This window comes from Eurypyga helias, unplaced genomic scaffold, assembly GCF_000690775.1.
Source record: "Eurypyga helias isolate BGI_N326 unplaced genomic scaffold, ASM69077v1 scaffold22695, whole genome shotgun sequence".
NCBI lineage: Eukaryota > Metazoa > Chordata > Aves > Eurypygiformes > Eurypygidae > Eurypyga > Eurypyga helias.
This window is the reverse complement of record NW_010249813.1, coordinates 7,351-32,761: the sequence shown is the minus strand read 5'-3', so window position 1 is coordinate 32,761 and position 25,411 is coordinate 7,351. Positions and strand designations below refer to the sequence as shown.

Sequence of the window (25,411 nt, the reverse complement as noted above, 5' to 3'; positions counted from 1 at the left end):
GTAAAACCTGAAACATGGGACTGTCTTCTACAGGGATTAGCAGGGCAGGTGGAGGGACAGAGCTCAGATAAAGCACAGGAGGGGAGTTTCTCACTCTGGGACACATTTGTGGTGTACCCCCTGACATGTCTCAGCTATGGAGGCTGAGCTCCAAGAGGCCACTGAGGGTTCCCCATTAAATTGGGGCATTTGGGCCAGCACAAGGTGGTACTGGGAGCAGGAAAGGCAGGACAAGATGTTCTAGCCCTTCATCAGCCCATTTTCCACCTAGTGCCACACAGATCATCTTACAGGTGTGCTGGTCCTGCCCTCCCGAGTGACACTGCGACTCGGGGCATCTTCTTCCCCTTTGCTTTCCTAGGAGCCTAAAAGAGATGGGAAAACTCAGAGACTCTTTTCAGGAAATACGTACTATCCAAAAGGGTTTTTCTTACTGCCGTAGCTGTCCCACAGAGAAGCAGCTGACTTGTGGTCTGTAGCGCCCACCCGAAGGCTGGGATGATGCTTCTTACTGCTAGCAAGAGCCCTGCCTCTGGCTGCACATGGCTAGAGAATAAAGCTTGTAACTCAGGAAGGAGGCAGTCATAATATCTGTTTGTAAGGGGTGAGAAAGAACTGCTTGTTGGATGGGTATAAAAGAAACCTTTAATTCCAGCCAGGATAGTCTAAAGTGTTAGCCAAGTGGTGGTTAAAGAGCACAGTACCGCCAGGCTTTTGTACAGGGGTGCAGGGAGGCTTTTGGGGAGCCAAATGCTGTTCTTTACCCTCACAGAGCAGAAAGGTTTATCTTATTGATCAAACTGCAAAGGTGATCTAAATGCCATTTTAAGGAAAACTGAAATTATTTGTATGTGCTGTATTTGGAAATAAGGGCAGGAGTGACACTGGTGTTATCTCCGCTGCTGCTCTCTGCAGCCAATGCAGCTGGTTTTACTCCATGCAGTTCAGATTAAATGTTGATTTTTGCAGAGATGACGTACCCCTGCTGACACCAGTGGAGTTGAATTTATGAAAGATACTCCAAAACCTTAAAAAAGAAAAAGGAATTTTAGCTGCTGTTCACTGCGTAGACCCATTACGTAGCTATCCTTGTAGGTAGGAGGGTGTTAATACTGCCTGGATTCACCAAGAAGCCGTGTCCTCCTTCCCTGCAGTTTGTAAATACCAAATCAGTCAGCAAATCAGTAATTGTAAATTCAAACTAATACCACTTTCTGGTGTTTTTTTTTTTCTTCTACATAGCCTTCTGGCACTCTGTAAAAAGATCTGGCACACTACATAGGATTAGGCGGCTTTGAAGCAGCGGGGTCATCTGTGTGTGAAACTTTGATTTCCTGTGTCTTGAAATGAACTGTTATTTCTATCTTTCCTTTTCAGAAAACCCCCACAGCTCATGCCATGAAGGAGGAGAACTTTCTTCGTCGCAGGTTCTCCCTCTGTCCAGCCTCATCCACCCCTCAGAAGGTCGATCCTCGCAAGCTGACGCGCAATCTGTTCTTCGGGGCCGACAATGACATCTACCCGCTCAGCCCAGGTTGGTGTCTGCTGTGTCAGTGCAGAAAGTCGGGCGTCTTAGGTGCCTGACTGCAAGCAGGTATTTTAGCTTGCTGCCAGGAAACAAAGTTCGTCTAAGAGAGAGAGAAGCTGTTGCAACACAGGTATTACTGGACCCCAGGCAGTGCTGCTTTCATGATGCTGTTGTCTTTCATTGCCATGAAGTGGGAACGGAGGGCATCAGAGTTGGGGTTGGTAACCATTTCAAAACTGCATGTTTTCACCTTTCAAAAATGACTCATGTTTTCGGGCACTTCTACTTTGATGTGTTTCACCCTAAGCGTTGGTCTCATTTAAGATTTACTGGCCCCATTTGCAGACATTTAATGGCAGGTTTCCCTGTCCAGATTTAGAGCCCAGGAAAAATATTGCAAGACCAGAGTTTCTGTGGTTAATGTTCTGTAAATATCTACAAGCACTACAAGTACCAGGGATCTTGACAGGTTGCAGTGAATGGCAGACTGGCTTTAAGCATTCTCTTTACATCTTTGCTTTGAATTTCCTAGCACCTTTTTTGAAGGAAATAGAGCTCATTTTATTGTTTCAGAATTTGGTGCTCACTGTAAACGTTCAAGTCTTTCCTTGATTGCAGTCAGCAAACAACGCTTCCGTTCCAGTCTGTAAACAAGTGCTTCAGGGAACAGTCACAAGTTTGTAGAGCTGTCATTTGCAGCTGCTATGTCAGCGCTAAATAATCAAACCTCGCAGCACCTTCATGAGCTCTCAAAACACTGATATCTAGAGAAAGAACATAGCATCTGTCAAAAGGCTTCAGTGCTCATATAGATGTAACACCCAGCAGACTCTCGGGGTTTGCAGATGGAGAGCAAAACCAGGTCTGGGTTTCCTGAGCTAATTGTCTTTAAGTGCAAAGGTTTTGAGGGCCTCTGATTTTGCAGGTATTTCTGTTTGTGGGTGTCTGCTTCAAGGGAGTGGGAAGCCTATTTTCGGCAGCGCTGACTAATCCTGGCTGTCACTGAGCTCGCTGTAAGCTTCAACAACCTTTTAGTAATCAAACTGAGATCAATTTAAATGAGACATCTAAAATCTCATACATTTCAAGCCTGTAGGGACTCTGAACAGCTAGCTGCCCTTAAGTACAGTCCACGCAAATGTGTGGTAAGTTAATAGCTGTTTCGCTTCTGTCCTTGGGAGCCGAAGGACTGATTTTTTGGGCTGTAGTCACTTCCCCTTGCTTCAGGGAAATGGAGAGTCATAGTTTAGGGTTTGTCCATTCTTCAGTTCTTCGCAGCATTTTCAGTGCTAAAAAAGTTACTGACTTCCTCACAGAGGTATTTCAGTGCTATAATCTTTCAGAAACCAGTGAAAGTTGGGGGTTTCAGTGCGGAGGAGGTAACTGGAGGAGTTTGTCTCTTCCTTAGCTTCCCCCATCACCTTCTTTCTCCGTTATCCCTGCTGGCAGCTGGATCAAACAGCCTTTGTGGGGCTCAGCAGACCAAGTGCCTTGAGCCACGCTGGAGCTTTTGTTCTGCTGCACAGTTCTCCCGAGTAACCCCCAGCACTGGCGTCAGCGAGGGCGGTAGCCCTGGGTATTGCAAAGTAAGAGCGTAGGCCAAAGAGTTTGTAAGGGAGAGAATTTCCCTTTTAAACAAACAGAAGCTACTGCTTCAGCCAGGGGATTTCTTGCAGAGAGTCTACGTTTTTGTCTATCTGTATGCTTTTATTTATTCCTTTCATGGTCCCCACAGAGCTGCCTTGTCTCTTAGTTTTCCTCACATTTCCCGTAAGAACTGTCATTCAAATTCAGTTGCCATTTCCCGTGGCCAGCTCTCCTTTCACTCCTTTGCTGCTGCTGCTGATTTTCCTCTGAGCGTCACGTGCTTCCCTGCACCTTCTCCTGTCCCTCTGGAGGAAGCTGCTATCATGATAGATAAGCCACAGGTCTATGTCCATAAGCTGCATCCACTATTTCTCCTGCCCTCATTGTTCTCTATTGTTTTACATGAGCTTTGAGTTCCTGGGGCTTTTCCAGTGGTCTGTGTTTTGCTGTTGGACCCCAGCAGATTTCTTTACGAGGGTGCTGGGCTGATCATGTAGGGTGGGTGCTGTGGGCAGCAAAAGCCAGTGATTTCCTGCCAGGAATTTGGTGGGCTGCGAGGTGGCTGGTGCTGCAGGTCTCACAGCACCAACACCTAGAATTAGCCCTCCAGCCACAAAGGTCTGCAAGTAAATAATGCAGTGAGAAGGGAGTGACAGACTTTACACCTCAGGCAAGTTATGCTATAAAGATTCAGTTCAGCAAGATGATGTTTTCTTAAAGGAAACATGGGGAATGAAGAGGGCACTATCAGCAGTAACACTTTGGACTTTTGCCTCTTGCTTGCATACAAAACTGCTAATGATTGTGGTAACTGAAAGAAATTTGAGGAAGAGACTTTCTTTTTATAGGAAGTTCATGAACTGGAGAGACATGAATTCATATTCTTTGCCCATGTCTGTCTTTCCCTTAGTAATAAGGAGACAGAAGTTTTCTCTGTTTTCTCTTTTAGAGATACAGTGGTTTAGGCCCAGCCAGCAACTCGGCACCACTCAGCTGCTCGCTCACTCCTCCTCCTGTGGGATGGCAAGGAGAAAATACAAGGAAAGGCTCATGGGTTGAGACAAAGACAGAGAGGGATCACTCACCAGTTATGGTCCTGGGCAAATCAGACTCGACTTGGGGAAAAAATCAATGTAATTTGTTACTAATCAAAGTAGAATAGTGAAAGAAGAGATAAAACCAGATCTTTAAAACACCTTCCCCCTATCCCTCCCTTCTTCCCAGGCTCAGCTTTGCCACACATCACCTACTCCCATCCAGCCGTGCAGGGGGACTGGGGATGGGGGTTGTGGTCAGTTCATCACATGTTGTCTCTGCCGCTCCTTCCTCCTCAGAGGGGGGAACTCCTCACACTGCCCCTGCTCCAGCGTGGGATCCCTCCTGTTGGGGACAGACGGCTGCTCTGGAAGCTCAAGAGACATTAGAGCTTCTGCCATGTCTGTGACAGCTGCTGCTGACTTCAAGAGAATCAGGATTTTCCCTTGTTGGTTTTGGATTTGGAGGTGTTTCCAAGACTGGACCACACAACGTTAGAAAGCATTTTTTAACAGTTCCCATATTTGCCGTGTGCTACAGATGGATTATATTTCACTGTCTGGGTGGTTCTTTACTGCATCCAGTGTTCTGAAGCCCTGATTGCAGACAATTTGGAGAGGAAAACTACATTGCAATTGGATAACAATGACTGTCTTGGCACTAAAAAGCTAGGCTCATCAGATGCCATTTTTTGGCTTTTTTTTTAATAGAAGCTCTATACTCTCTTTACTGTAAGGACATGGTGACAGTTGGCCACAAGAACAGAATTTATCATTACATTTTATTGCTTGGACTTGGACTGCACACACTCACACCAGTATATCATGTGTATAACGTACTGCAGGTTTAGTATTTTTGGGTAGTGGAAGTGTATCTCTGCAACTGGAAAATGTTACAGGTTTATAAATACTACTTTTTAATTGAAAATGTTTCTTATTTTAACAAGTAACTTGGTCAGAAGATGTTGATCTGCAGTTGGTTTTTTTTTAATTTTGTTTTACTGATTATGTCTAGATGCTGTTGTGTCTTCTGTAATGTTTTATGATCATGATTACTATTTGTCAAACAAAGCATGCTTTCAACTGCTTCTGTATATAGTTGCCAGATACTGACCAAGGAGGGTAATGTATTGAATAGCTGCTTATTAACTGAATTCCATTCATTATTTGCATTGAATGAGGCATGGGTTATGTAAGAAAAGAACAGACTGTAGTAATGTAATTAAAGACTGCAACATAATGCAGACACAGAATGGAGCTGATTAGGGATGCATAAGCAACCTTATTTCTCTTGTTTTCTAGCCTTTGTATGCTGGACTTTGCAACCATCACGTTGGATTATCACAGTGTTTCAGACCTAACTTTTAAGCAGTACTTGTTGCATAGCCCAAGTATGTGGATCCAGGCTATTAGAAGCTCTCCAAGATCCCTCTCTGTGATCCTGGTGTGCCTGCTTCTGCTCATGACAGCTTCTCTTGCTTGCTGTTAGCAGTAGCCCTTCTAAGACCACAAGTAGCCACGGTTTTGCACAGAATTTATCCGTTTCTGAATCACATTTGTTTTTTGCAGGAAAAGATGTGGAAGGAAACAGCCCGACAGCGCTGAAGGATGAGACACCACAGACTCCAAACTCCATCAGTAAGGTACTGTGAGATAGGGATCCATCCCTAGTCTTGCTTTCATTTCTTCTCAGGCTGTTATTAACCATTCTTACTCTCCTTCTAAAAAAGTCATTGATAAAGCCTCCCCCCTTGTTCCTGCAGGAACTGTGCGTGCATGTGTTGAGAGAAAGAAAATGAGTGGTTTTGCATGGTTGGGATAACAGAGGAGCCCACACTTTCCTCTGACTTAATAGCACCTACCGCAGAAGAACCCTGTTTACTTGGGCCTCATTTGGCAGTGTAATTAGATGTGAATAATTACGATTGAAAGGTTGATTTTGTCAGCAGAGGTGTCTCCTGCTGTTCCTGATCAGCAAAGCAATCATAAACCTTAATTGTTTTGGAAGAGAAAGCGGTAATATTTAGTATAGTGCATAGCATCTGAAACTGTGAGTACAGATCTTGAGAGAGACTTTTGGGAACTGGTGTAACTGGAGAGGAACGCAAGGTAACCAGCATTTCCTGAATGCAGCGTTTCCATCCAGCCTGTTAAGGACAGGTAAAACTGGATCTAAAGACTCCGCGTCTGGGTGTTCAAAACTTGGCTCCACATCTAGAGGTCCTGAGGGCCTGGGTTTGATTTCCTGTAGAGATAGAATCAACCTTATGAATTAGGTCTGGCTTTGAGATTCATGTACGGCCTTTTTTGGCTGAAGCTCCCTAACACATTTTTGGAGGGTGACTAGGAATAGAAGCAAGGGCTGTTAATAAATTTTTAACTAAATTTATTCAACTATGAAGCTACAAAATGCAAATGACACCAGCTGAAATGAAAATATAACATGAAGGAAGCAGCTGAAGACAAGTGATATCTTACGATACATGAAAATAGACTCTGCATCTTCAAATACATTTGGCTGTACTTGCCTGGATCTTGCGGGTTGTTCTGCTGGGATTCCCTGGCAGAAGTCAGCACAGGGAGATGGTGGTGAGAGGAGCTTTGGGAGCAACAAGGGCTCATGTACCTGTTGTCTGCTATTGCTGGAACCTGGCAAGCTGCAAACCAACCTTGGTTTTGCTTTTTCAGGCAGGTACCTCATAGGAACCCAGCCTCTCAGTGATACAGGCAGTGAGGAAAGCCCAATGACCTGGTAGCTGCATCCAGGGTTTGGTTTTAAAGCCAGATGTTTTGCACACCACAGGGAGTGGTGTGAAATTCCCAATGACTAGAATGTGGAGAAGAAGGATGTTTTCTGGACAGGACCACTCAGAGCCCTGAAACGCTGTATGAAAGGGAGTTTGATTTCTGAGGTGCAGGATGAACGCAAGAGTAGGAATGTATTTGTGAAAGGTATCTGGGTGAGAGCATGGCCCAGCTGTATTTTCCCAGCCTCAGGGCCTGCCTTGCTATTTAGCCTCCTACAGGCATGTTTTTGAAAGGAGAGGCACCCTTGGAAAATTTGGGTGCCCACCTAGATTGCTGCCATGCTGCATGTGCACCTAGGAGGCGTTGGCGGGTCTCTAACAGTGTCAAGTGCTCTTGTTAAGGAGAGGTAGGAGAAAATGCACAGCACAAACCAAACCAAAATCATCAGATTTTGTGATTCAGAACAAATGGGTGTCTGAATCTGGACATGAGCCTTGCTTTCACAACCCATGACTTCAGTTTTACAGTAGTCAAACTTCCGCTGAAGCAACAATGGACTAAACCCAGATATGAGGACCCCAAAGCACGATGCTTCAACTTGCCCACACACTTGCAGTGTCACAGGCACTTGCTTTGGCTACTGCGTGGGCCACAGCTATGTTTTCTTAACTGCCTGAGTGTTCTGCAGAGACACACGATGTTTGATTCAGAGACTTTGCTCCTCACTGGACCTGTGCTGTGGCGCCTGTCATGCTCACTTCACTTTGCTTTGCCCTGTTGTACATTACCTTGTTCTTCTCCAGCCACTTTGTTTTTCTTCCACCTCACTTTGCAGTGCCAGTGACATTAAGGAGTCCTTATTGTGAAATTATTGTACCTTAAAAATTTAGGCAAACTGTTAGTCAGTTTGCATATTATTTCTTTTTGCACATCCACTCAGCTCGAAGGCTGTAAAATGAAACCTTACTGTCAAGTGTCCAGAACTGTAAGTAGGGGTCTGTCACAGTATTTCAGTTTAAATTAAATAGCAATTCCACCTACTTGAACCAAAGGCAAGAGTGTGTGCTAATTGGGTTGTGTTTAGATTCCTGATAGCAGGGGGGAAATAATTTTTAGAAACCAAACTGTAGGGTGTGCAGATTTAATTAATGGCTTCAGCAGTAAATGTTCTAGGTAACCGATCCTTGCCATGAACACTTACCCTTCTTTTGGCCCTGTGGGTATAACAAACCCTGTTGGAAACCAGTGTTCCTTCACCAGCGCTATTTTGATGTACCACACCACATGGACTCACCCAGTAATGAGGAGGAAAGCCCGGGGAGTCATTCGGTCCCTCACTGGGGTTTAGGGGACCTCGAATTCCCAGCTCTGACTTGAAGTCCCTGCATTTCCCCAGACAGTTTAATTGCATTTCTGTTTCACATCTTCATCAGTCAGGTGGAAGTGGTTCCACGTTTTGTTCACTCGAGCCTTATCCACACCGCATGACAGAGCAGGCTGCAGGTTTCCCAAGTTAGCAGACACCAAGGGGAATACCTCATGAAAACCCTACACACGTCCGTGAACTCCTGAGCTGTGAAGCCATTGAACTGCAGCCACACTACCCCGTGCTTGAGCTTGTAGATGGATGGCAGGCCTATGGCTGAGGTGTGAACGCATCCCGATTGTCCTGTCCGTACACTGCAATATTTGATGCTGGAACGTAGTTTTTCAATGTCTTTGTGCAGTTCATAGCAATATATATTTCTGATTTCAGTTGTGGCTTCTCACACCAAATTTTATTAAAACAGATTTAAGGCACAGTTCAACTACATATTATATTGCTGCAGCCTATTTTCTCCTATTTCATTTTTCAAGTGGAATGTCTTTCATCTCCTTTTTCAAGGGGAAAAAAAGATACTAGCTTATTTATTTCAGATTGTTTCTCATATTAGTTTCTCTCTTTTTTGGAGCTCTTTAGTCTTGTTTTCTGGGGCCAGTGCTCATAGTGGAGTGTGAAACTATCACAGAATCTAAGCCTCAAACCTGTCTCTGCAGCCAGGTAGTACAGTTAACACGTGCCTGACAGTGGCAGGAGATGCCTTTCTCTCATTTTGTGCCACCTGCAACACTGTTAGTGTCCTTTAAGGCACATTTTATTGCAGTATGCAGTGCTGCATTTTCTCTTTCTTCCCTTCCTATGCCTACCTATTTATTCTAGTGTCTGGAGAGCAGCTGGGGGGTCTCTCAATATTCATGCAGAGCCTGCAAAGAATGGAAATGTGTTTTAAGGGATAGTCAAAAAAATCTTGAAGCTGGTACTCAGTGGTACTTTACTCTTTTCAGTCTCCCACTAATGCCACAATGAAGTCTAAAATTATCACATTGTAGGAGTGTGACTGTTGTGCGTACAGTTACATGACATACGGGAGGGCAAAGCTTGGATTGCTTTGTTCATTGTGAATGAGTTTTTCCACATGCCTGAATTGTTCAAGTCTTTATTGTCTAATTTGTAACCTGAAATATGAAACTAAGTGGCTGCTAGAAATTTATTTTAGCCGCAAAGTTTGAAACAGCTCATACCGACCACTTGAGATTTCAGCTACAGCTCCCATGCTGTCTCAAACTCATCCTTCTAGGTCCATGACTCATGCTCTTAACCTCCGAGTTAATTCCAGGTGTGGTTACATTTGGGACTATTGTAAAAGATCAAGGGCTACCTTTCCCTCTCTTCTCTTCCCATAGCCAGCAAACTGAGAAGTCATTTGTCAGAGATGCGGATGTTGCAGGAGTCACCTCAGAGAGGAGGAGCAAAACCTCCCGTGTGTGTGCTAAGCGCAGTTTTATAAGAGAACCTGGTCCTTCCAGGCGGTGGTATGCTTAACTGCCCCTTGCTGGCTTTCCATTACCATACTTGATGCTCTCGATGTCGTGGATGGAATTATTTTGGAGCTAGTTGTCCCTGCCAAGACTTACACTCGGTTCCTGTGCCCTGGCTCAGGTACACCTTGCTGCTTCAATTCCAAGTACAGCGTTTTAGGGTAATTACTGCTGTCCACAGAGGGCTTTGCAGCTGATTTCACATGGGTGACATGTAGTCTGGAGCATCCTGGGAAAATGGCATAGAAGTGGGGTGTGATTTAGCACTGAGAGGTAGAAAACATGGAGCATCCCTAACTTACATTGGTGCATACAAGCCCTGAAACTGCCAGGCCCCTCACAGAGGGGATCATAGACAGTAGTAACTGTGTGCTTACAGAAATGAAGTCTCAAAGTTGATGGCTGGGTAAGCCACAGCCTGTCGTGTCACCTTGGCTCACTGGTGATCATAATTCCTTACTCTAGTATTTCTGATGGGGGAGATGAGGGGAAATGGAGGTACTAAAATTGAAATTATGTAGTAAATTTAGCAAAGCAGATTTTAAGCTGAAAGTCCAATTGTTTTTCATTGTTCACTTTCTTGATTTGTTTAAACTCAGCCTAGGAACGACAGCTGTACCTATAGAGGGGAAAGCAAAGCTTTGCTATTTCTCCTTAGCACTACAAGTGTGAATAGTCATGTGAAACGGCCTCTTTCTCAGTGTGCAACTTCCCATCTCACCTAAAATGTTCTTTGAATATGCTAAACTTGCCAAACATTCTTCCCATGAAAGGCACACTTAAACGATTGTAGAGAAATCCCATGAGGTTGGTGACTTTTTCTTTAATTACTGTAATCTGCCCAGTGGAGCAAGCAAAGCGTTCCACTGAACGGTAGTATAACTTGATACTTGGGATTGCTTGGATAGCTAGATTTCACCAATGTTCTTCCCCAGATACTGCTGTCATGCCAGCTATTTATTTGTACAGGCTTTTCAGTTTGTGCTATTTCAGTGTTGCAAACACAGTAGCTGTGTCTTTGTAACGTTGTGTAAATAAGAGGAATTTTTTTTCCAAACTAGAAAGTTTTAGGTAAAATTTATTCAACTTGCTGTAAAGCAGCATATTAATTGAAGGGTAATCTTTCCTAATGCAAAGCTTGATTGGTAGTAAGAATCATTTCCCTGACTGTGTTGTGCTTTGGATGAGCTTTTAATTCACAACAAAGTTTAAAAGTTTTTAATAAGAACTGCTTATAGTAAATTAAAACCAAAATTATTTTAAAGCAGTTGAGATCTCTGTGAATATTCACATCAGTAACAAGAAGCTTTTCACTCCTAATGTTGAATCCCACTTTTCCATGTTTTTATACTAATTCAGGAGCTTCTGTTTCATTACTTTTATTTCTTCAGTGATAATGATCTGTAGCAGTTATATGTGGAAAAGATACTGGAAAATTGCATAGGAGCAAGGATGTGTCTCCCATGTGATGTCTATTTTTATTTTTGCGAAGCATAACTTAGGAGCCCAGCTACTTTTGTTCTGCTTTCAAATTCTCATTTGATTTCATCTTTTCTCTCACTTGGATGCAAAGAAGAAAGAAGAGTGACCTGGAAGCTGTCCCTGCTGTTCACATGCAGACCACAGCTTAAGAATGACTTTAGTTAAATGTTTCTGACTTGGAATGATTCTGTCTATTTGTCTCTCAATACACATTTTTTGTGTTCATCCCACGTAGCAAGGATTGCCTGTGCTAAAAACCAGTTTATTCTTCTTGCTGTTATCCAAGACATGGCATGCTGATGGGCTGGCATCTCCCACACGAGAGGCAATAACAAACTGTTTCTCTGTGAAATGATTTGGTTCGTCTTGGAAAAGAAGTCACCAAAAAGACACTGGATGAGAAGAGCGCTGCTGTGAGGACCCCGTATGCCCTCTTTACAAAGCCTGGCAGAGTTGTGAGGGTATTGTGATAACTGCTGACAATCGGCAGTGGATCTCCAGAGCTACATGGCTGAGATGAAAGGGAACAGAAACTTCACAGGGATGAAAAGTATGCCTCTGCGTACAGTACAGCCCATCGTCAGCTGGCAGGGTCATCACTCAGTCCTGGAAATGACAGGTCTGGTGAGAGAACTGAAGAAGGACAACAGTTTCCTACCCCTGCACGTGCTGCTGCATGCCCTGGTAAAGGTTTTTGGCAGATTCAGTGTCTTCCCTCCTTATAATTACGGGAACCAATATATAGAAAACATACCAAGTGCCTTCTTACTAAAATATTCCAGCGTGGGTTGTTTTTTTTATTTTAGAAGGAACACCAATTCCCCACCCTCCCATTATGCAAAGGCTCATCTCTGGTTAATATTGCTCACATGTTGCTGCGGAGACAGAGGACCAAATTCTGATATCCTGCACAAGCATTATCCCAGTGTCCTTGAAAGATTTGCTGTGGTGACAAATGGCATCTCTTAGTTTTCTGCCAGGCTGAGGGAGGCGGAGTGTTGTGGTTTAGGCCCAGCCAGCCAGCAACTCAGCACCACGCTGCTGCTCGCTCACTCCTCCCTGGGGGGATGGGAAGGAGAAAATATAAGGAAATGCTCCTGGGTTGAGACAAGGACGGGGAGGGATCACTCACCAATTTAATTGGAGCCGCAGAAGCTTCTAGCTGCTTCTCACAGGGACCACTCCTGTAACCCCTCCCCTGCTACCACAAGCCTGGCCACACAAACCCAACAGACAAGGCCATCGAAGGACGTCATTAAATGCTCTTGAGGTGCCTTTGTGATGTAAGACCCTGCTGTTTCTTAGGGTTCTTTAGAGCTAATGGGGATTTACTGAATCTTATACATGTCACAAGATACAATCAAATTATTAAGACTGATTAATGTAAAAATCATAGAATCGTTGCTTTTATGAAAAATATGAAATCATACTACTTCACGTCACTTAGGAGGTTACACCTAGAGAAACTGTATGTTGCTATCAGCAGTATGGGGGCCTATGGTATCCAGTCCTGGGGCCTTCGATCCCACCTTTCTCCTGGAAAGGGGCAGGGAGCTGCGCTATCTGTCACACAGCTGGTACATCACAGTTTTTCGGACATGGCAGCCCAGATATTTATTTTCCTGTGCCTAGAAATTCTTATGCAGTCAGTGAAGGACTCTACACTGTTGCTTCTTTCTCATCCATTCATAGGCCTGTCTTACTGTGCACCATCCCTGTGGCTGTGTTTCCCTTTACAAGGCAAGGTTAGCGAATTCAGACCCCACCGCAGCAGCCTCCGAGACTGTTAGTTCAGCTGCTTTGACCAAGTGAAAGACCCATTTGTAATGATTTCAGACAAGTTTCACTGTGTTTATTGAGCTCTTGCAGGCTCGGGTGGTGTAAGGGAGATGATCCTTTCATCAGTTGTGTGCTGTGGCTTTGTAACGTGCGTGAAAGTATCGGCTGGCATCGGGCATGCGCTGTCCCTGGTCACGGGGCTGCGAGACAGCTCTCCTGAGGAGGGGGGATCAATGTCTCTCTGTGTCAATGTCCCAGGTTTGAAGTCTTGTGGTTGTTTATTTTTAGCATGACCCAGAGAGACTCCAAGGAGGAGGCAGGTGTGGCTGGTAGAGCCGTGAAAGTGCCTCTGTCTGTGTTCCTGCTGGCTCCCCATGGGCTCAGGTTGCCTGGATTGTGGTGGTTGTTGGAAGCCTTTCTGAATTCATCTTCAAGTAATTTTCCTTGAGCCAAGTGAGCTTAAGGGCCAAGATTTTGTTCTTTTTCTAAGCACTAATATGTAATTGTCTAGACAACAAATGACTGTACCTTATTTTAATTAGTTAAACAAAAAACATTCATTATATCCTGATACTTTGCAGACACCTGCGCAGGATTTCCTAGAATCTCAGGGACATCTGTTCTTTTTCTGCTTCTCACGCTGGCTGATGAGGAATAGTACGCAGTGTTTCTCTCTGTGTCTGATCTCTCAGGCTGGAGGGAGTGAAATTACCAATGAACAGTTGGCTCGTAGTTGTATCTCAAGGACAGGACATTCTCCCTGCTAATTGGGAGACGGGGAGGATTCTTCCAACCAGTTTCAGAGGACACACGTCTCTGATCATGAAAGTATAATCTCTTAATAATTCCAAAGGAATGTTGCTCTAATACATTTAAGCACTTAGAAATGCTTCCTCATAAAGAAAAGCTTATAGCTTATCTCCCAAATGTCCACCACTGCCCTTGGAAATGTGACAAGGACCCTGTGGGCACAGTTCTCTGCTCAGACATCGTATCTGTGCAGCAGTACCCCTCGTAAATCTTGGGATTTTACAGTGGAGTTCTATGTGCAGAAATAAAAAAAGACAAGCAGAGACTGCACTGTAGGTAGAGGAGGCGGGTTTAGCTTTCTGTTAAACCAAAAATGACAGGTACTGAAGAGTCTGCAGGAGTGCAGAGCTGGCATTTTCTTTGAGTGGATCCAATGCCAAGCTGACTTGTAAACTGGACAGTCAGATCAAGGACTTCACTGGTCTTTGTGAGCCATCATAGAGTTTTCATTTCTCTATTTATTCTTAAGTGTCAAGTGTACTTTTGTTTTTAGTGAAAGACTACTGTAAGGGTATGTGAGAATAACTAATAAGTTCTGCAGTGACCCTGGGTCTGTTGCAAATTGCACCTTCTGCCCCTAATTCTAATCCTGCCTCATCCAGAAGCTTCGCTCCGTTGAGCATGCACCCTTATCTCCCATTTTAGCTCCTGCCACAGTTTCTGTAGCTTAGTTGATGGCCTTTTTGCTGAGATCTGGTCATGCATTTGCGTGCTGTTATCTAAGTCATGTGAAAAGGACGGATCTGGCTGTCATGAAATATTTTCCTGCTCACACTAACATTCAGCATCGTTCGTGTCTGTAGTAGCTGGAAAGGTTTGTGTGTCACTGGGAGGGAAAAAGAAAGTGGGTCGTTCAAAACTGAAGGCACTGTAAAACGATTACATCAACTCATGACATACAGGAGAGAGAGTTTGAGAGCCCAGTGGGTTTATTTCACATCACAGCAGTGAATTTATAAATGGGAACTATACTTGGTACTTTTTTTCCGTAGTACAGCTCATTTCTGTGTCATACCCATTACATCAAGGTGGCCAAGGGCTGAGCTTTTCAATAAAACAGCCATGCCTAAGGGGTCAGAGAGCACCTCACCCCAAAAGATCCCCGTCTGAATGCGTCAGACACATGAAAGGTTGGAAGGAAAAGAGATACAGAGAGAGAGTCTTCCTCACGGTCCCGTGAGATGTAGCAGAGTCCAGACTGTACCGTAATTCTGAAGCCACTAACTCCACAAGTTTTGGACAATTTGCTGACAGGCCCTATCCAGGTAGGGGTACTCGTCATGAGTTGGGCTCCAGAGAACTATACTCTCCAAGTGTATGTTTTTTTGGGAACAGTGATATTGTGATCATGTCTAACAAAAATAAAACATTTTTCCAACCTATCCTCACAATTATGAGATCAGTCTGCAGCCTCTGAAAATGAATTTAAACAGCACTGACACTATCAAACATGATTTGAAGTGGCTGTATATTTTATGCCTCGCTTCGCAAGGCTAACATGATGATGATTTTCTGTATTATCTGTAACATGATTAGGTCATTTCTAGCCCACTCATGTTTCTGGACATTTCAGCTAGGGCAACAGTCATTGCCAATATGGAGTCTGGTTCTGAAAGATCTCTACCAGCTTCCCCATAATTTTTATTCCAGTAATTTGAATGCTTTCAGATCTGAAAAGAGATTGGCAGTTTTTAAAGTTAGTAATAAGAATAGGGCTTTTGTTTTGTTTTAATTTTACTGAGATTAATGTCAGCATGGGAGAAATATGAAGAAAATTCGGTGGGGAATTTTCAAGTATCAAAAGGAAGTTTGGAGTACTCTGCAAATACACTTTTTCTGCACCTGCCTAGTGTTCTGTTACTGAAGTCTGCAATCAGCTCTTTCATGGACTCCTGGAAGATAGAAATGACTCCTCATTAGAGAATAACTTGAATGTCTTCATGTTAACACATTCTTATTTCCTCTATCCTTTTTTTAGATCGAATATAAGCTTTGCAATGGGTCTGACAAAGAGTGTGTGTCTCCCACAGCCAAATTCACGAAGAAGGAAACACTGAAGGTATGTGCAGAGCAGCCAAATCAGCATCAGCTGACTTTTTTTTTACAAAACAAGTAGTACCTTCCAAACAAACCATTAGGAACTACTCTGAGGCATTTCCCAAGACCCAGAGAAGCCTCCAACTCTTCTAGGAGTCATTATAGGCCAAGGGCATTTACAGGCTTTGTAGAGAGGATTAGATTACATTCTGCAAACAGAACAGATCAGTGTAATTATTTCACTCTGTTCATGTGTTCCAGAGCCATTAGGCACCTCCAGACCTTGTAGTCCTTCATTGTTCTGGTTAGGATGGGCATGCCTAGGCAATCTGAGTAGATCATTGCTTGAACACTTGCTTGTCTACCAAACCAAAAGTATAAATAATTTTGATTTGGATGAAATTAGATTTAATTTCTTTAATTTGAGGGGTAAGGAGGGATGGATGGTCAGCCTCTTCCCATTCCTGCCAAAGAAAAGTCGAATTAGATTATGTTTAGTTGAACTTCAGGAGCAAATAAAGTATCTGCTGTCTAGTTCTGGTTTTGTTCTTCCTTGTGCTCATTTCTGGGGAGCCTGTGCTGGGTCAAGTTCTAGCTGTGCTATACATAGCTGTCCTTAATGCATTATGTTCTTTCCTCCCCAAAAGAGGCCATGATTACAGCTGCTGTATTTTCTCTGTTCTCAACCAGGTGCAAAAAAAAAATTACAGACAGGAGAAGAAAAGAGCCACCAAACAACTCTTCAGTGCTCTAAAGGATCCCAGCGTAGTGATCACAGCAGACTGGCTGAAGGTATTTAATACAGACCATTGCTTCCAAGGCTGTAGGAAAAAATAAGTGAGAAGAACTTGATGTGTCTGAGACTTAGGCACTAGCGCTTTTTTGAGTAAAGGAAGACTGAATATTTTTGAGTTTAAACTGCTATAAAGCTGTACTTAAGTAACTGCTATAGAGTTGGAGTTATGTGAAATATTTACTTTCCATCTTAACCTAACTCAGTCCATCTCTTCCGTGGCTTTAAGTAGCAACAGGGCCTCAAATGTGCATAGGACAAAAGGAGGTGATGATGTTTCTTTTTCTCTTCCTCTCTGAAAGTGTCAGCTGGCATCTTCCCATAAATGTGTTTTCGTACCGAAGAGGAAAGAGGCAGAGTAACAGCCTGGAAATGGGCAGATACAGCTTGTTCTATTGACAGTTGGATTTTTTGTTGTCACAGCACAGAATGAAACATATTGGACCTGATGACAACTGTAATTTCTCCTTGTGCAAAGACTCAACTAGTGACAGCTTCTCACTGAAGTCCTGAAACTTTGTATGTGGCAAAATAAATTTGGACTGACACTGAGAGATGTTACCTTTGACCACCGTTTTTCTCCTCATTTGGAGCTGTTTAGTCTTCTTAACTGATAGTGAATTGGTTGCCCCTATTACAATGGCAAAACTTAATGTCCGAACACACCAAACACAAAACAAACAGTTTAAAAACTATGTTTAAAACAAAACAAAACCCAAACAGGACTGTCATGGTTTAATCCCACGAAATAACTAACACACCTATGGCCCCCCAGCCGACCTCTGGCTTATACACTGAGCATGACATTCTATGGAATGAAATGCTCCTTTGGTTAGGTTGGGTTACCTGCCTGAACTGTGTGTCCCCCACACACTGCTTATAGTGAGAAAGTTGGGAACACAGCTGCAGTATCAGAAGCTGACAAAGTCCTTGAATTGCTGCAAACACTCCTTAGCACCAACTAAAAAACACCAGTGTTATCAATGCTCTTCTCCGGGCAAATCCAAAACATAGCCTCACACCAGCCACTGTGAAGAAAATGAACTCTGTCGTGACTAAAACCAGCACAGGAGCTTAGGGGTTTCATGAAACAATACAATCACATTTGACCTGTGTGAAAAACCTCCAACATGGCTCTACGACCAGTTTTAAAGGCCAGAGAATTGAGATGTATATGACAAATTTGAGACTGGCAGCAAAACCTTTCCATAGTGTTTAGTGTTGATGATAGATAAATATTGAGGGGTTTTTTAAATACAGAATAACTGTTGCATGTTTGCTGTGGCTGGAAATTTCTGGTTCAGCAACAAATGATGCTGAGCCACAAAAAAAGAACAGGGACATAAGACTTGAAGTTTGGCCTGTGTACCTTGAAGACAAGAAGACCTTAGGCAACATCTAACCTTAGTGAGAAACTTCCCCATTCTCAAAGCTGTTGTCTTTAATATACACTGGCAAATTTAATGGCTTCTATGCAAGAGAGAGCATGCATTGAGCTTGCCAGAGAAGAAAACCAGCTGGAGAAGGGGCTTTTAAAAATGGGGTATTTGACAAAATCCCTTAATAGCTTTATTCTGCAGAACACTCTTAAAATTACTTGTAAGTCGAGTTAGACTAGCCGTAACATTTCTCTATTCAATGTTCTGATTGGCGTGTCCTCTGTGGTTATTAACAAACCACTCTCATGTGGGCCTGCAGTGCTGGTTGCCTAAAAAAGGACCTTTACAAGGTCTAGGATTTTGCTGTGACATCCCAAAGACTGTAAGATAACGCGGTGTATCTTCCTAAGGAAGTAGCGTGGCCTTGGAGAAACCCATACTGAAACTACCATATAAATACTGAATAAATGCTGTTCTTCTTTTAAGGAGCAACATAAATGCAACTTTCTGTTCTCTCCCTCCTTCCCTCCAGATTCGTGGGACTCTGAAGAGTTGGACCAAGCTGTGGTGTGTTCTGAAACCAGGAGTGCTGCTGATTTATAAGACGCCAAAGATTGGACAGTGGGTTGGGACAATCTTGCTCCATTCTTGTGAGCTGATCGAGAGACCCTCCAAAAAGGATGGCTTCTGTTTTAAACTTTTTCATCCTTTGGATCAATCAATCTGGGCTGTAAAGGTAACAATCCTGATGAGTCAAACAACCTCTTCTTTGTCACCAAAGTGTCTGAGCACTAGTATTATCTAGCATCGATATTATCTAGATTTGCAGTTATTCAGTTGCTGTTAGCAATGGTGAATGGACTGCATAAAAAGATTTAAGAGACCGAATCTTGGTCATGATATGACGTCAAAGGAACACAGTGCATTGCGACTTACATAAATGTGTCATTCCTGGTGTATGGATTCATGCATAGGCTGAGGAAGGGGGAAACACGTTAGCGCAGGAAAAAAGATCAATACCTAAAAGCTGTGTCAAACCATGGCCTGCATGTTTAAAAAGACACAAGGAGTAGACCCAATTAACTGACTTCCCCAAAACAAGGACACGCGAAGCACCAAATGCTTTGCATAACACTGGAAGAGGGTTGGCAAAGTGACAAAAACCAGATTAATAATTTGACTTTTTCTTTCTAATGCCTCTGAGGTTTGGAACTATTTGCGATGGATTTGGAACTTCGTGTTCTGATCATGCCTTGACTGTTCCTTAACAGTGTGACTTTGGATAGGTTGCCTTAATTTTCCCTTCTTTGAAATGGAAGTAACAACGTTTTCTCTCCTTCACTTTGAGCTTTCTTCAGTCTGTTGTTACTCACAGGCTGAGACAGTCTCTTCCCGCACACACAGTGCTCCTGCAGTGACCTCTGGATCTCCCTGTAGCACAAATGATTGATAGTTTCTCACACTTCTTAAAATAACTACCTGCAAATTTTGAGGAGCTGCATTTCTTTTTCTTCTTTCCTTTAAGAATAGTCAAAAAGAAAACAATCATCTAATGCCTGTGAGCCAAGAGGAAGACCCCAGTGCCTCCCGAGAGGCAGTGACAGCAACATCTGTTGGATACCCTGAAGGCAAAACTTAAATGTTCTTGAACACTTGTTTCCCCATTAAAAGCAGTGACTCAGCAGAGTTATTGCAGACATAAATTCTCTGGGAGACATCACCAGTGTAGGCAAGGCATTACAAGCTGCTGCTTTGCTGCAAGGTGGTCAGCTGAGTAAATCTACCTGGAAGGACTCATGCAAGAGCAATGAAGGCATTTGTCATTGGCGTCAGAAGATGGAGGAAGCCCTGTGGGAGCAGATCAAGCAACCTCACTCCTGCTCATCCCTGCAGTTAATTGAACAGTTTTAAACACAGCAATACAAGCACTGTGAAAAGTTGTGCCATTTTTAATAAGGTAGGAGTAGAGAACTAAAATTAAGCTCAACAGCCAGGGGTAAGAGCTGCTGTTTTCAGACAGTAGCTCAGCTCTGATCAATGCCCAGATGCATTGCTTTTGCTTTAAGTCCCAAAGATTTCACTGCAACCTTGCTTCTTAGTCAGTTTTAATTACTTTTTAATTCAGAGCATGCACCCAAAAAGGCTGTCCATCATTTGCTGTCCATCAGCAAAAAAATTCCTTGTGACTTGACAGGTCAACCAAATTCTTCTGAAAAACACCGCCAGGAGAGGTGGTGAAAAAGCAGAACCAAAAGTGCAGTCAGTTACTGAAAAGTAGTGTCGCTGACAGTTCTGATTAGAATGCCCTTCCCTTGACATGAATCATCCAAAAGGAAGAGGAGTTTTTATCAGTATGTGTATGTAAAGTATTTTTAGCACTTTCATGTGTATGTATATCTCGTTCTTGTGTCTCTTGAGAAAATACATGACAGAAATAGGAATTAATATATTAAATGTGAAGGGAATATATCTCTGAAAATGTTTGTGTGCTAGAGGAAGTCCCAAGAGGTTTGAATTTTAAAGACAAAGTAATATTCTAGGTCACTTGGGACAGAAAATTAGAAAGCTGCATTTGAGCTGCATAGTAGGCTATTTCCTGAAGCCTGAGCTCAGCCTGGATTGTTACGTGTGATAGATGCTTTCAGCCACAAGGTGAACACCAAAATACACATCAAGAAGAAATCCAACAGTGAACTGCTTGATGTCAAAGAAGCTGTCTACACTCTGACAACAGTTTAAGGCTGAAACTGCTAAAAATACTGTTTCGTTTTATGTCATTTCATGGCCTTCTTTTAAAGCAACGGGAGTAGAATTGACTGACCTAAATGTGTTATGTATAACTGTGCAAAGAAAGCCCATTTCTCATTAAATACAGATTAGCCCAAGCTTGAGCAAGAAGCCCAAGTTACCGTCCGTCACAACAGAGAGAAGTGGCTAAACAACTTTTACTTTTGGCTAAAATTACTTGTGAAACTTGCAGGGGTTATCCAGACTAATGGATGGTCCAGTTTTGATGCACATCAGTGGACTTCCAGCTAACTCACTCAGAGTAATTAATGAGCACCTTTGTAGGTGCTGGCCTGGCTGCTCAGCAAATGTTTGGATATAACTTCAGGGTTCACCCCTGGAACAAATGTCCGGTTCAAGCACTGTCCTAGGCACTTATAGTTGTGCTAGCCAATAAAAACTGATGTGCAGGCATTTAACTTCAGTTAGAGCAGGATTAAATTTTGAGGCACCTTTCAAATGATAAGTAGGTAAGATGTAAGACCACTGCTTGTATTTGAAAGCTCAGTACATGCCCAGGAAGCTGTTTTTCCTATATAGCTCTCTGGTGCCTAGAGCTTTCTTAGAAGGATATCGCTGAAGGGAGAACACCCTTTATTCTGCACTGCTTCCCTGACTTCTTGAGAGTTTTAGCCTGAAATTCCTTCACAATGCAAATGGATTAGACCTTTTACATTTTGCTCTGCCCAAGCCTTTGTAAACCCGTGGCCGAAACTGCCAAGGTCTCAAAATCAGTCAGCAGGGCAAGCAGCAGTGAGAAAGGCTTCCCCCACACACTTGGAATACTGCTGCAGAGGCACTTTGTCCATCACGTGAAGGCAGTTTGATCCCACCCTGCTTCAGGGAAGCAACTTTTTGCTGGGATGTCTGCAGGAGACTGGGGAATGCCCACCTAGTAATTAGTGTGGGGGGTGTGGGTGTCTGTCCTCTTGCTTTGCGAAGGGAGTATAGGGCTGTCAGCTGGCAGGCTTTGCCTGGCCGTCCCCAAAAAAATGTCCTGGAATAGATTCATAGAATCACAGAATGTTTTGGGTTGGAAGAGACCTTGAAGATCATCTCATTCCAACCCCCCTGCCATAAGAGGGACACCCTCCACTAGAAAGGTATACTTCCCTTTGAGCTTGCTCAGAATCTAGCTGAACAGCTTGGTGTGGGAAGGCTTTTATTGGCTGCAGCTTGTTCCGACATACATTTAGAGTGCTAAGTGAGTTGGGTCTGACCCACTGAATCTGGGAATATATAGAATATTAATTTTGTTGATTTTAAAAACTCTGAGTAATTCCTTTAAAGAAAAAAGTTCTAGTAGTGGCTTGTGCTGCTGCTTTTACAACTGGCTATTTCTATTTCTTTTACAATTTCTGTTCCATAATACAACACAGTTAGCTGCTTCTTCGTCCTTACAGTTACCCACAGTACTGTTAATGAAAGGGGTTTTTTCCCCTTATTTAAGCTTTGTTTTATGACTCTCCAAGACTAGATGTCTTGTCATACTATCTAAAATAGTGTGAATCTACTCCATTTTTTAAAGACTAATTAACCCCTGTTTGAGTCTCAAATGAGACCCTTTTTGAGTCTCAAATCAAAAGTAAAGGCAAGAGTGATCTGAAGATGTTCCCTTCTGAGTTGTACTGTCTAGAGGCTGCAGCTGAGCTCCTGTCCCAGTGTAGCAGGGGTAACGTTTTTTTGAGATGGTCATTGTCTTGGTTGTCTTAGACTTTAGACAGGCATGATGCTCAAAGGCAGGGAGACAGAGAGCATCAGTATCTCTACCACGCAGATACAGAACCTCATTCACTCTCTGGAGATGTTGACTTTGTTTTTATGGCCTCTTCTCTTCTCCTCTTCTTCCTGTGGGAAACAGCCCCCACCATGTATGAGCATGCCTTACTACTGAATACGTTTCCTTGACAGAGTGACCTGGCTGCAACTTGTGTTTATCCATATGCCTGAATGTCTGTTAAAACCTTGTGTATCCCCTCCTTCCCTGCTCCCCCTGTTTTTTTTTAACAATGGTTCTCTGGGTGTGTACTGTTTGGTTGTAGGGGTTTTCCTCCAACAGAGCAAATACCAACCCCTGCACTGAAAACACAAGCAATGGCGTTAACAGTTCTCAGACACCCTGCTCAGCTGTAAGCTACTGAAAGGGAAAATGCCATCGGGAGTGATGCCTGATTGCATTAATGTCACTAGTAATGTCTTAAGCTGCTCTGCTCTGGTTTACTAATCAAATCTCAACTTTGCCAGTCCTGACTATTAAGCCTTTAAACAGTCTTAATTTTGTGAGCCTCCTGTGGGAGAGGGGAGGGGAAAAAGAAGTGAATAACAAGGATCCCAATTGCTCCTGGCAGCAGCAGAACCCTGCAGATATGAAGATGAGAAGCTAGACTGGAGACTGTTGTCTTCTCATTACTGCATCTTCGTGGTGTAGACTCAAGATACAATGTGATGCTTGTCCTATGCTTGCACTCTTTGTTCTTTCCAAATTCTAGTTTCCTGCGTGGAACTCAAAATCAAAAATCCAGATAAACCCACCATTTAACTACCTGACACTTGTTTACAGGAGCAGTTTTCAGCAGCAGTCACAGTTTTGCTGCTTACAAACTAATGCTAGAAAGAAGCCCTTTCAAGGAACGGGATGGGATACCATAAAGGCCCATGTAAGGGAGGAGAGTCATACTCAAGCTATAAAAATTTGCCTAAGGATTTTCAGCATTGTGTGGTATTCTCTAGAAACTCAAGGAAATCTGTATCTGAACACCCTGGAGAAAACTGCTTGTTCCACCCTGAAGCTGGCACAGTGATCATGCAAGTAGTGGTGATGTTTTCTGCTCTGCCTTTATTTCTGATCTGATGTCTGCGTATTTGGAAAAGGATCTGCTTTCACGTTGTTTGTCACAAGGTGAGGAAGAGAAAGAACTGGAGGAAGCTGGGTCACTGTGGAAATGCAAGGGAGGAGGAGGGACTCCTGCTTATTTCAGCCAGGTTGTGGCATGAAGTCCATACCATGGAGAATATGAAGCTGTGCTCACCGGGTACAGGAACTGCTTTTTCTGAGCAGCTTCTGGAGCTCATAAGAGGAGAAAACAGGGAGAAGATCGAGGTGGTTCTGCTCAAAGAAGTGCCTAATCCAAGATGGACTGTGCCTCCCTGGGAGTTATATCTGGAGGGTCACGCTGAAGGGATTGTGGCAGGATATTTACAAGACACTATCGTCTTTTTTGCTACAGCTCCTAAACTAAAGGCAATATGAACAATCAAAGCCTGTTTTTGTTAAAGCCTGGAGTGGCTGTCACCCCAGGCACCATGGCATAAAGTTTCTCACAGGGTCTGGCTGTAGAAGTGAAGGGTTGCAGCACAGCAGCATGAGCCCAGGTTGGGAGACCTTTGGTCCTCAGCCTGTGGTGTTCCCTGTCTCCTCCTTTCCCACAGACAGGTTTGCAGAATGGAGTTTTCGCTTTATTTCCCTCCAGAAAAGCTGTCATTGCCACTCTGCTAGAGGCACTCACAGAACAAGGTGTGGGCTCTGCCCCATTTATGGTGACACATCAAGGGTGTTTCATTACTAGCGTGTCAGGCTGCAGGCAGACTCGACGTGCACTGCATGGAACAGTCCGTTCAGGCGTTGCACAGATTGGGGTAAGAGCAAATATTTGACCGTTTTTGTCCCAAGTGACAGGAATGAGATTCTTCCAGCCCTGAGAATCTGAATAAACAGGGTAGGTTTGGGGCTGAGCCTAGGTTAGACCAAGCCCCATTTACGTCAGAGCTCGTTACTGCTTTGGAGCTGCAGCAGCAATACCGTGATTACTAATGAGTCTCTCTAAATTACTCCATCTGCTCCTTCCTTCTTTCCTAACAAACACACGCACTTTGCCCAGGAAGGGTAGAAAGACGTTGAACGGTCCATTGCATCTTATGTGACTTATATCTTTTTCTCTGTGTGCATTTCCAGGGCCCAAAGGGAGAAAATGTTGGTTCGATCACTCAGCCTCTTCCCAGCAGCTACTTGATTTTCAGAGCAGCCTCTGAATCGGATGGTAAGTTTTGGTATTCATTTGCTTTTTTCAGATTGCATACTCTGTGCTACTGAAGGAAATATGTTGATGAAAAAGAAAATTGATATGTAAGGTAAAAATGGTGGCTCACCCAGTTTGAGATGCCATTGGCTAGCAGCGGTCAGGGTGGGTCAAGCAGACTACAGGCACATTTCATATCCTTCACTGAACAGCCACCTTTTTGGCCATGTGTATGGAGCAGGAGCTAGGCTTGCAGCTGGGGAAAAAAACACTAAGTTGATATATACTGAAGGATGAAAGGAGTTGATCCCAAAGCTGGGATGAGAGGGGGGCTGAACTGTTTCTTCAGTTCAGCAGAGACTTCAGTGGGTTATCTGCCTGTGTCTCACCAGGCAGAGGTCTGTTAAAGGGAAATGGAATAGTAATATTGAAGAACTGTTGATAGATGTCTCTCAACCGACAGAATCCTCCTGTAAACTTGCTGTACCTTGTTTTACAGTACAGCAGGCCCAGATGCTGGTGACTCCACATGTAAAATACCATTCTGTGAATTAACAAAATTACGGAAAGTA

At 43.4% G+C, this 25,411-nt stretch overlaps 1 protein-coding gene across 1 annotated transcript; it reads left to right on the top strand.

Moving 5' to 3' along the window:
• Positions 1-1,377: 1,377 nt before the first annotated feature.
• Positions 1,378-24,860, top strand: LOC104509536 (oxysterol-binding protein-related protein 5-like; the record flags this gene model as incomplete). Its single annotated transcript, XM_010151505.1, has 6 exons — positions 1,378-1,534; positions 5,719-5,792; positions 15,806-15,886; positions 16,555-16,656; positions 18,569-18,772; positions 24,776-24,860. Coding segments are annotated over 6 exons (703 nt in total), but the record flags the coding sequence as incomplete, so codon positions are not given.
• Positions 24,861-25,411: the final 551 nt, after the last annotated feature.